This window comes from Saimiri boliviensis, chromosome 20 (assembly GCF_048565385.1).
Source record: "Saimiri boliviensis isolate mSaiBol1 chromosome 20, mSaiBol1.pri, whole genome shotgun sequence".
NCBI classification, from domain to species: Eukaryota; Metazoa; Chordata; class Mammalia; order Primates; family Cebidae; genus Saimiri; species Saimiri boliviensis.
In genome coordinates this window covers 30,786,468-30,799,410 of record NC_133468.1, presented here as the reverse complement: position 1 = coordinate 30,799,410, position 12,943 = coordinate 30,786,468, and the positions used below count along the sequence as shown (strand labels likewise).

Sequence of the window (12,943 nt, the reverse complement as noted above, 5' to 3'; positions counted from 1 at the left end):
GAATCATTCAATCTCCAAACAGATAGTGCTTGCCGCTTGCCATGTGTCAGAAACTTGGCCAGGCAGGGAGAAATCCATATGATTTATATAAATCCAAATCATATGATTTATATGAATCTAAATCACATATAAATCTAAATCATATAAATGTATATAAATCTAGATCGTATATATCATTTAAATAAATTCATATAAATATAAATACATAAATTCATATAAATCTAAATCATATAAACGTATATAAATCTAGATCGTATATATCATTTAAATCATCTACATCATCTAAATCAAACTTGCTCTCATCAGAGTCCTTCAGAACTTCTCCTTCAAACCTTGTAAAGAAACACAGGTGGGTATACTTTCTGTATGTTTTGTATCCTGAATAAAGTGGCTTAAACCATTAGGAATGAGGACTTCTCAAGACCTCAGGACCTCATATACAATCATATGATTTAGGTTTATATAAATAGATTTATATAAATCCAAATATAAATTTATATAAATCTAAATCACATGATTATATATAAATTTATATAAATCTATATATCTAATCATATATATCATCTAATTATAAATCTAAATAATATACATTATATGATTATAGAAATCTAAATCATATATAAATCAAAAATCATGATTTAGATTTATATTAATGGATTTATATAAAGCATGATTTAGATTTATATAGATTTATATGAATCCATGATATAAATGTGTGTGTGTACAAATACATATATATATGAGAATGCTTCACATACACACAAGTGTACTCTATAGACACCAGCCTATAGAATAGTTTTCCTGTGTCTCCATGTATCTATCACTGGTCCCAACAGTCATCAAACCATGTTAGCTGTCCCATCCAAATGCCACCACAACTCTCCTCCTGACTACTGTGTTATTTTGAAGCAAAGCCTGTAAATATTTCAGAATTTTCTCCAAAATATAAAGACTCCTGTAAAAACGTATCATAAAAATGTCATTATTACTTTCTTCAAATCAACATTTTTTCCTTACTACAATCAAATATTTAGAAATCAAATCTGAATAACGCAAGGGGCAATCTTCAAAGAATTTATAGCCTAGTGGAACAGATAAAGGAAAGCCGTGATAACCCTACAGTAGGGTATCATCATATGCCCATGCAAATTAATCGACTTAAATATTCTATGAGGATGGGGGGGTAGAAACAGACGGAGAGAAGAACAAGGAAGAGAACAATGAGGAGAAGCAGGCAGAGAAGAAGGCAGATAGCGGAAGGTGGAAAGGAGGAGGAGGAGGAGGGGAATTAGAAAAATGGATGACAGGAGAAGGAAAGGGAAGAATAACAACTTGAAACAGCACAAGACGTCTTCTCCTTCTTTCTCAATGAGCATGTGACCAACATTAGTGTCAGTAGAGACAGGAACCCACTTTTCCATCCATCAGTCTCATCACTTATGTGCCTTTTATAGCATGAACACATTGCCACCCTAAATATAATTTTAGGTTTAGAGATAAATATTTGCAAAAATATTCACCTCATCTCAAGGAAGCTCAATGCTCCTATAGCATATGGAGAATGGAAAGGACCTGTAGGTTAAAATTATTAAACAAAATAACCAAAGCAGGATTTCAATGACCGGCTCACAAAAGTATCCTGTATCCTACTGGTTGGGAAGTGGAGGGGGGCGGTTCTTAAGAACTCCTAATATGTAACTGTGGTTTTTATGTTTCATTTGCTTTTTAATAGGTTCAGTAAGAAGAACAAGGACAGCATAGATCCTTACATATACACGCCCTTTGGAACTGGACCCAGAAACTGCATTGGCATGAGGTTTGCTCTCATGAACATGAAACTTGCTCTAATCAGAGTCCTTCAGAACTTCTCCTTCAAACCTTGTAAAGAAACACAGGTCAGTATACTTTCTGCATGTTCCATTAAGAACGTTTCTAACCAAAGGGTATAAAACAATATGCATGTTTATCTTTTTTTTTTTGAGACTGAGTTTCGCTCTTGCTACCCAGGCTGGAGTGCAATGGTGCAATCTCGGCTCACAGCAACCTCCGCCCCCTGGGCTCAGGCAATTCTCCTGCCTCAGCCTCCTAAGTAGCTGGGATTACAGGCACGTGCCACCACGCCCAGCTAGTTTTTTGTATTTTTAGTAGAGATGGGGTTTCACCATGTTGACCAGGATGGTCTCGATCTTTCGATCTCGTGATCCACCCGCCTCGGCCTCCCAAAGTGCTGGGATTACAGGCTTCAGCCACCGCGCCCGGCTATCTTTTAATAATTTGTTCTATGGTCCAAATAATCTTAATGATCATCTTTGATCACTAAGGGTGCTTTGGTTCTGGACCTCAAAACCTGTAGCATTAAGAACATCATGTAAAGTCAATGCAGATTAGCATGACATGATTATGTGCAGCCTCTCTGAACCTGAGTTAAGTTTAAATTCAGTCTCAAGTCAGTTGGAAGGAAGAGGAAGTGTTCTGCACAATCATCAAGTGCAATGATTACCCTGCTGTGACTTTTAAATGGTGTTCTCCATCACCAGAACTTGCAGAAGCTCTCTCATGACAGTGGTTCTCAACCACTAGCTGTATATTAGAATCATCAGGGAGCTTTAAAAGTTCATGAGGACTGCGACATCTCAGAAATTCTTAACTAATTGCCCTAGAACATGCCCCAGAACAGCATGACTTTAAAAGCTCCCTGATGGGTTCTCAAGTGAAGCCAAGATGAAGAATGACTAATTTGAGGCATTTCTAGTGGGTATAAAGGACTGCCATAGAGCAGAGCTATCCTTACTGTTTGACCTTACGTTCCAGGTGATACATTTATAGAAAGACTTAGAATCTTTTCTCTGAAGAAGTTAAAGAGCAGATGTCATTGACTCATATTAAGCAATAGCCTATAAGTCATATTTCCAGGACCTACGTATTTAATATGCAACTCCATCCCTTAAGTACACTTTGTGCTTGGGAAAGGAGGGGGATGGAGATGGCTGCCATCTTATCTACGGCTTCAGGGCATCTGTGTAGCTTTCCTATGAGTGTATTCAGGCAGGAGGCTCAGCCCTGAGAGAGAGTGGGCCTGGCACACCTGGGACAGGGAAGATACTCCCTGGCAAGCTCTCTGGCATCTCAGGCTGGCACTTCTATGTATCCATGGCAATTTGCTTTCCCCTCGCCGAAGTGAGATCAGAATGTTACTCTGTTGGTGGCTCCCCCAACAGTGAAGGAGCAACTCAGTGACAACAGGTCTAGAAGTATGAGTCAAAACACTGTAGGACTTGAGAACTGCCTTGTTTGCACTACCCTTGGAAGCCAAGAGGAGATGTTAAAAAGAAAAGAATAATTCTTCCTGAAGACCTCTTCCCATCATTGCACTTGATGGGTTCAATTGGGAGGGGTTATTAGACTCTGGAAGTTGAAAACGGCCCACATAATTAAACTGTACAATAGCTACCTTGGAAGTTTTAACCTACAAAAATTTAACTTTATATGGCTCTTCAAAAATAGTTTGCCATAATACCTAATAATCTGGATTCAATTTTGAAAACTCATCCTTTTTGCTTAAAATTTAAATAAAAAAAGAACACAAGTCCACAAGAATTTGTCTCAGGCCTGGTACAGAATTGGTACTCCATAAATATTTTGTTAAATGATGGACGGTGAGTGCTTTTACTATCCAATATTTACTCAGTGTACAGATGAAGTATGAAGAATCCAAGATACATGGTGTTGAGAGTAGTTTCTATATGCTTCCAAAGCATTACTGTCATTCATGTATTTTTTCTACTTTGCTTTCATTTCATCTATTAATTCTCCATATGCTTATTTAACTATTGTAGATCCCCTTGAAATTAGGCGTGCAAGGACTTCTTCAACCAGAAAAACCCATTGTTCTAAAGGTTGAGTCAAGAGATGGAACCCTAAGTGGAGAATGAGTTATTCTAAGGACTTCCGCTATGTGCATCAAAAAAGCTGTGCCCCAGAACACCAGAGATCTCAATTTACTTTGTCAATAAAACCCTGAAATAAAGATGCGCTTCCTGTAGTGTCCCACTTGAGTCGTTGGTGATTTTGCACATTCATTGAGCTCTCCCAGTGTCAGTGTAGAGTGTTGTGCATTATGTAATATAAAGGAGATGATAAATGACAGGTAGACTCAGCTTCTTTGCTTCTCACAGGACTATCTCTACCCACCTCCAGTTAGCACTGTCAACTCCTCCTGAGCTCTCATCAGAGAATAAATAGTTCTCAGCAATTGGGAGGAAGTGACCAGAGGTGTATCAAATGTCTTAATGCAATGAACACTTCATCTACTGTGACTTCACCCATTGTTGGCTAGGCAACAACGATATTTCAATAATATTTGATCCATAATTTTCAAGAAAAATAAGAACCATTGTGATGACTCTAATAGTGACATTTATTTCAGGTTTTATCTGTAATATTCTATAATAAGTTTTATGCCAAGCAAAGCAATAAAAACTCCTTTACAAAAGTATTATCCGATGCCTTCCTGCACACTAAAGAGAAATCTATAGAACTGAATGACTAACAACCAGCAAATAAACATTTTTGTGTCATTGTAATCACTGTTGGTATGGGGCCCTTGTCAGAATTCCACTTTGATTATTAACATAGGCGACAGTTCATCTACTGTGACTTTGGAGAGCATATTCATGGTTTCATTCTGCCTTCTTTGAAGCATACATTATTTGTAACATTCAGCTGAAGCACTTATTAAATTATTAGTTTTGATTTATTGCTTTTACTTCATCTCCCCTGAAATTTCTGGAAGACAGGAAACATGTTTTCCTATACATCTTGCATTCCGTCTTCCCCTCCCAATTATCTTAATGCAATGAACACTGAATAAAAAATGGTCAGTTGGTCAGTTGACTGGGCAGCATGTCTAAAAGCACTCATGCGTTTTCCTTTTTTGCTCCTTCCTTTCCCCTCCCTTTGTGAATCCTAAAGCCATTAGGTGAGTCGCAGCCATGTGGTAGCCACATGTTAAGGTGGAGGAGAGAGTCATGGTAGTTCCAAGTCAGATTCCAAGCGTGCTGGGGAAGGCGTCCACATGGAGGAGCAGCCTGACCTGGATGCAGGAGCCCAAGCAATCAGAGTCCACACAGAGGGGGACCTGAAAGAGCAGCCAGAGCGAATCTAGGGCATGGAAAACCCACGTGAGGTGAGGAGGGTATCCACGAGTAGAAGGGGATGAGTGAGAGTTGGCTATGTACAGGGGATTGACCAAATAAGTAAACTGGAAGCCAGGTGTGTCACTTTTGCAGAAAAGAGTCCAGGATTCAGAAAGAGAGAAAACTAGCATGACTCCTACGGAGTTAGATTGGAAGGGATGTATCAGTGTATATTCATACTTTTCTAGATAGGTAGATGGGTAGATAGACAGATGATAGATAATAGTTGATAATTTTTTTTTTTTTTTGAGACGGAGTTTCGCTCTTGTTACCCAGGCTGGAGTGCAGTGGCGCGATCTCGGCTCACCGCAACCTCCGCCTCCTGGGTTCAGGCAATTCTCCAGCCTCAGCCTCCTGAGTAGCTGGGATTACAGGTGCGCGCCACCATGCCCAGCTAATGTTTTGTATTTTTAGTAGAGACGGGGTTTCACCATGTTGACCAGGATGGTCTCGATCTCTCGACCTCGTGATCTGCCCGCCTCGGCCTCCCAAAGTGCTGGGATTACAGGCTTGAGCCACCGCGCCCGGCAATAGTTGATAATTATAGAGACATCTGCACGCGCGCGCGCGTGTGTGTGTGTGTATGTGTGTATAAAACATATTCCCTACTTCTCTCCACTGAGAGGGCCAGGTAACAATAACATTTCAATAGCAATGAGCACACTTAGTGCCTAGATCTTGGCTTATGAATACCATTTTCCACTAAAGGGAACCAGAGTTCCTTAGAGAAATGGCTGACTCCAGAGCTAAGACTAAGAATGTCCAAGGTGAGCCTAGGGTACTTTATATGCCAAGAAGTGAAAAATGCTCAAATGTTTTCTAAATGATATTTGGAAATGATTTCTAAATGATATTTCCGTATGACTTCCAAATGATATTTTAAAAACCTAAAGACTCCACCTAAGAGCATTAGAACTGATAAACAAGTTCAGTAAAGTGTCAGGATACAAAATCAATGTACAAAATTAGTAGCATTTCTTTTTTTTTTTTTTTTGAGACTGAGTTTCGCTCGTTACCCAGGCTGGAGTGCAATGGCGCGATCTCAGCTCACCGCAACCTCCACCTCCTGGGTTCAGGCAATTCTCCTGCCTCAGCCTCCTGAGTAGTTGGGATTACAGGCATGTACCACCATGCCCAGCTGATTTTTTGTATTTTTAGTAGAGACGGGGTTTCACCATGTTGACCAGGATGGTCTCGATCTCTTGACCTCATGATCCACCCGCCTCGGCCTCCCAAAGTGCTGGGATTACAGGCTTGAGCCACCGCGCCCGGCTTTAGTAGCATTTCTATATGCCAACAGGGAACAATCTGAAATAAAATCAATAGCCCCAAATAAAATTAAATAGCTATGAATTAACTTAAAGAAATGAAAGCTCTCTACAATGAAAACTATAAAACACTGATGAAAGAAATTGAGGAGCACACAAAAACATAAAAAGATATTCCATGTTTATATATTGCAAGAATCAATATTGTTAAAAATGTCCACAATACTCAAAGCAATATATGTATTCAGTGTAATCCCTATCAAAATACCAATGACATTCTTCACAGAAATATTTTTTTAAATACCAAAATTTGGTCCCTGGGCAAGGTAGGTAAATAGGAACAGCTCCATTATGCAGCTCCCAGGAAGATCGAGGCAGAAGGTGGGTGACTTCCACATTTCCAACTGAGGTACCTGGTTCATCTCACTGGGACTGGTAGGACAGTGGGTGAGGACAAGGAGGGTGAACTGAAGCAGGGTGGGGCATTGCCTCATCCAGGAAGCACAAGGGGCCAAGGAACTCCCTCTCCTAGCCAAGGGAAGCCATTAGGGAGTATTCCCTGCACTCTGGCCCAGACACTGTACTTTTCCCATGGTCTTCACAATCCACAGACTAGGAGATTCCCTCCAGTACCTACACAACCATCAGAGCCCTGAGTTTCCAGCACAAAACTGGGCAGCCGTTTGGACAGAAACCAAGCTAGCCACAGTAGTTTTTTTTTTTTTCATACCCCAGTGGCGCCTGGAACACCAGTGAGACAAAACCATTCACTCCACTGGAAAGGGGGCTGAAGCCAGGGAACCAAGTGGTCTGGCTCAGCAGGTCCCAACCCCACAGAAACCAGCAAGCTAAAATCCACTGGCTTGAAATTTTTGCAGCCAGCACAGCAGTCCTAGCTCAACCTTAGACTTTCGAGCTCAGCAGCGGAGGGGCACCTGCCATTGCTGAGGCTCCAGTAGGTAGATTCAACCTAAGGGTGTAAACAAAGTTGCTGGTAAGTCTGAACTGGGCAGAGCCCATGGGAGCTCAGCAAGCCCTCTGCAGGCAGATTGTGTCACTGGACTCCTTCCTCACTAGACAAGGTATCTCTGAAAAAAGGCAGCAGCCTGTCAGGGATGTATAAATAAAGCCCACACCTTCCTCAGACAGAGAACTTGGGAAAAGGGGCATTACTGGGTACAGCTTCAGCAGACCTAAATGTTCCTGCCTGGCAGCTCTGAAGACAGCAGTGGATTTCCCAACAGAACATTCAAGCTCTGATAAGGGACAGACTGCATCCTCAAGTGGCTCCCTGACCCCCATGTATCCTGACTGAGAGACACCTCCCAGTAGGGGCTGACAGACACCTTATATAGGAGAGTTCTAGCTGGCATCTGGCAGGAAACCCTCTGGGAAGAAGCTACCAGAGGAAGGAACAGGCAGCAATTTGCTGTTCTGCAGCCTCTGCTGGTGATTCCCAGGCAAGCAGGGTCTGGAGTGGACCTCCAGCAAACTCCAGCAGACCTGCAGCAAAGGGGCCTGACTGTTAGAAGGAAAACTAACAAATAGAAAGAAATAGTTTCAACATCAACTAAAAGGAAGTCTACTTGGAGACCCCATCGAAAGGTCACTGACCTCAAAGACCAAAGGTAGATAAATCCACAAAGATGGGAAGAAACCAGCACAAAAAGGCTGAAAATTCCAAAAGCCAGAAAGCCTCTTCTCTTCTAAGAGATCACAACTTCTTGTCAGCAAGGGAACTAAACTGGATGGAGAATGAGTTTGATGAACTGACAGAAGCAGGCTTCAGGAGATGGGTGGTAATAAACTTCTCTGAACTAAAGGAGAATGTCCTAACCCAATGCAAGGAAGTGAAGAACCTTGAAAAAAAGTTAGATGAAATGCTAACTAGAATAACCAGTTTAGAGAAGAAAATAAATGAACTGATGGAGCTGAAAATCACAGCACAAGAACTTCGTGAAGCATACACAAATTTCAATACCCAAATCAATCAAATAAAAGAAAGGAATCAGAGATTGAAGATCAAGTAAATGAAATAAAATGAGAAGACAAGATTAGAGAGAAAAAGAGTGAAAAGAAATGAACAAAGTCTCAAAGAAATATGGAATTACATGAAAAGACCAAGTCTATATTTGATTGGTGTACCTGAAAGCGAAGGGAAGAATGAAACCAAGTTGGAAAACACTCTTCAAGGTATTATCCAGGAGAACTTCCCCAACCTAGCAAGGAGGTCAACATTCAAATTCAGGAAATACAGAGAACATCAAAAAGACACTCCTCGAGAAGAACAACCCCAAGAAACGTAATCATCAGATACACCAAGGTCAAAATGAAGGAAAAAATGCTAAGCACAACCAGAGAGAAAGGTGAGGTTACCCACAAATGGAGGCCCATCAGACTCACAGCAGATCTCTCAGCAGAAACCCTACAAACCAGAAGGGAGTGGGGGTCAATATTCGACATTCTTAAAGAAAGGAATTTTCAACCCAGAATTTCATATCCAGCTAAACTAAGCTTCATAAGCAAAGGAGAAATAAAATGCTTTACAGACAAGCCATTGCTGAGAGAATTCATAACCATGAGGCCTGCCTTACAAGAGCTCCTGAAGGAAGCACTAAACATGGAAAGGAACAACTGGCACCAGCCATGGCAAAAACATACCAAATTGTAAACACCATCAATGCTAGGAAAAAACTGTAACAAACAGGCAAAATAAACAGCTAGCATCATAATGGCAGGATCAAATTCACACATAACAATAGTAACCTTAAATGTAAATGGACTAAATCCCCCAATTAAAAGAAGTAGACTGGCAAACTGAATAAAAAGTCAAGACCCATTGGTGTGCTGTATGCAGGAGAACCCATCTCACATGCAAAGATACGCATAGGTTCAAAATAAAGGGATGGAGGAATATTTACCAAGCAAATGGAAAGCAAAAAAAAAGCAGGGGTTGCAATCCTACTCTCTGATAAAACAGACTTTAAACCATCAAAGATTAAGAGACAAGGGCATTACATAATGGTAAAGAGATCAATGCAACAAGAAGAGCTAACTATCATAAATATACTTGCACCCAATGCAGGAGCACCCAGATTCGTAAAACAAGTTATTAGAGACCTACAAAGGGACTTAGACTCCAATACAATAATAGTGGGAGACTTTAACATCCCACCATCAATATTAGACAGATCAACAAAACAGAAAATTCACAAGGATATTCAGGACTTGAATTCAGCTCTGGACCAAGTGGATCTAATAGACATCTACAAAACTCTCCACCCGAAATCAACAGAATATACATTCTTCTCTACACCACATTGCACTTACTCAAAAAGTGACCACATAATTGGAAGTAAATCACTCCTCAGCAAATGCAAAAGAATGGAAATCATAACAGTCTCTCAGACCACAGGGCAATCAAATTAGAACTTAGGATGAAGAAACTAACTCAGAACTGCACAACTTCATGGAAACTGAACAACTGGCTCCTAAATGTCGAGACTGTAGTCTCTCAGACCACAGTGCAATCAAATTAAACTCAGAATTAAGAAACTCACTCAAAACCACACAACTACATGGAAACTGAACAACCTGCTCCTGACTGACTACTGGATAAATAATGAAATGAAGGCAGAAATAAAGATGTTATTTGAAACCAATGAGAACAAAAAGACACAATGTACCAGAATCTCTGGGACACATTTAAAGCAGTGTGTATGGGGAAATTTATAGTACTAAATGACATCACAGTTAAACAAACTAGAGAAACAAAAACAAACAAATTCAAAAGCCAGCAGAAGACAAGAAATAACTAAGATCAGAGCAGAACTGAAGGAGACAGAGAAACAAAAAAAAACTACAAAAAAATCAATGAATCCAAGAGGTGGTTTTTTGAAAAGACCAACAAAATAGATAGACTGCTAGCTAGAATAACAAAGAAGAAAAGAGAGAAGAATCAAATTGATGCAATAAACAATGATAAAGATGATATCACCACTGATCCCATCAGAGAATACTATAAACACCTCTACACAAATAAAACAGAAAATCTAGAAGAAATAAATACATTCCTGGACATTTACACCCTTCCAATACTAAACCAGGAAGAAGTCAAATCCCTGAATAGACCAATAAGGTCTGAAATTGAGGCAACAATTAATAGCCTACCAACCAAAAAAAGTCCAGGAACAGATGGTTTCATAGCCAAATTCTAGCAGAGGTACAAAGAGGAGCTGGTACCATTCCTTCTGAAACTATTCCAAACAATACAAAAAGAGGGAATCCTCCCTTATGAGGCCAACATCATCCTGATACCAAATCCTGGCAGAGACAGAACTTAAAAAGAAAATTTCAGGCCAATATCCCTGATGAACATCAATGCAAAAATCCTCAACAAAATACTGGCAAACCAAATACAACAGCACATCAAGAAGCTTGTCCAGCACAATCAGGTCGGCCCCATCCCTAGGATGCAAGGCTGTTTCAACATAAACAAATCAGTATACGTAATCCACTGCATAAACAGAATCAAAGACAAAAACCACATGATTATCTCAATAGATGCAGAGAAGGCCTTCCACAAAATTCAACACTCCTTGATGCTAAAAACTCTTAATCAACTAGGTATTGATGGAACATATCCCAAAATAATAAGAGCTATTTATGACAAACCCACAGCCAATATCATACTGAATGGGCAAAAACTGGAAGCATTCCCATAGAAAACTGGCACAAGACAAGGATGCCTTCTCTCACCACTCCTATTCAACACAGTATTGGAACTTCTGGCCAGTGCGATCAGGCAGGAGAAAGAAATAAAGTGTACTTAAATAGATAAAGAGGAAGTCAAATTGTCTCTATTTGCAGATGACATGATTGTATATTTAAAAGACCCCATTGTCTCAGCCCAAAATCTCCTTAAGCTGATAAGAAACTTCAGCAAAGTCTCAGGATGCAAAACTCAATGTGCAAAAATCACAAGCATTCCTATACACTAATAACAGACAGACAGCCAAATTATGAATGAACTCCCATTCACAACTGCTACAAAGGGAATTAAATACCTAGGAATACAACTTAGAAGGGATGTGAAGAATCTCTTCAAGGAAAACTACAAACCACTGCTCAAGGAAATAAGAGAGGACACAAACAAATGGAAAAACTTTCCATGCTCATGGTTAGGAAGAATCAATATTGTGTAAACAGAAGATCTAAAACCATAAAAACCCTAGAAGAAAACCTAGGCAATACCATTCAGGACATAGGCAGAAACAAAGACTTCATGACTAAAACACCAAAAACAATGGCAACAAAAGCCAAAATAGACAAATGGAATCTAATTAAACTAAAGAGCTTCTGCACAGCTAAAGAAACTGTCATCAGAATGAACAAGCAACCTACAGAATGGGAGAAAATGTTTGCAGTCTAACCATCTGACAAAGAGCTAATATCCAGAATCTACAAAGAAATTAAACAAATTTGCAGGAAAAAAACAACCCCATCAAGAAGTGGGCAAAGGATATGAGCAGACACTTCTCAAAAGGAGACATTTATGCAGCCAACAAACGTACTTAAAAAGCTCATTATCACTGGTCATTAGAGAAATGCAAATCAAAACCACAATGAGATACTATCTCACACCAGTTGGAATGGTGATCATTAAAAAAATCAGGAAACAACAGATGCTGGAGAGGATGTGGGGAAATAGGAATGCTTTTACACTGTTGGTAGGAGTACAAATTAGTGCAACCATTGTGGACGACAGTGTGGTGATTTCTCAAGGATCTAGAACTAGAAATACCATTTGACCCAGCAATCTCATTACTGGGTATATACCCAAAGAATTATAAATCATTCTATTATAAAGACACATACATACATATGTTTATTGTGGCATTCACAACAGCAAAGACTTGGAACCAACCCAAACGCCCGTTAATGATAGACTGGGTAAAGAAAATGTGGCACATATACACTATGGTATACTACACAGCCATAAAAAAGGATGAGTTCATGTCCTTTGAAGGGACATGGATGAAGCTGGAAACCATCATTTTCAGCAAACTAACACAAGAACAGAAAACCAAACACCACATGTTCTCACTCATAAATGGGAATTGAACAATGAGAACACATGGACACAGGGATGGGAACATCACACACTGGGGCCTGTTGGGGTGGGAGGCTAGGGAAGTGATAGCATTAGGAAAAAGATCTAATGTAGATGACAGGGTGATGAATGCAGCCGATCACCATGGCACATGTATACCTATGTAACAAACCTGTATGTTCTGCACATGTACCCTAAAACTTAAAGTACAATTTTTTAAAAATCCTAAAATATGTATGGAACCACAAAAAAACCAGAATAGCCAAAGCTATCAACAGCAAAAAGAACAAAACTAAAGGAATCACATATACCTGACTTCAATGTATACTACAAAGCTATAGTAACCAAAACAGCATGGTACTGGTATA

The 12,943-nt window shown here is 39.8% G+C and overlaps 2 protein-coding genes across 2 annotated transcripts in view; one reads left to right on the top strand and one right to left on the bottom strand.

Annotated features, from left to right (window-relative positions):
- The window catches only part of CYP3A90 (cytochrome P450 family 3 subfamily A member 90), a 36,352-nt gene extending 32,302 nt beyond the window's left edge, over positions 1 to 4,050 (top strand). Inside the window, exons 12-13 of the mRNA XM_039460312.2 lie at positions 1,733 to 1,895; positions 3,837 to 4,050. Coding sequence (XP_039316246.1) covers positions 1,733 to 1,895; positions 3,837 to 3,932 — 259 coding nt within the window. The 3' untranslated portion in view covers positions 3,933 to 4,050. The remainder of the gene's footprint in view (positions 1 to 1,732; positions 1,896 to 3,836) is intronic.
- The window catches only part of ZSCAN25 (zinc finger and SCAN domain containing 25), a 174,442-nt gene that overhangs the window by 122,673 nt on the left and 38,826 nt on the right, over positions 1 to 12,943 (bottom strand). The gene's annotated exons all lie outside the window — the stretch shown is intronic.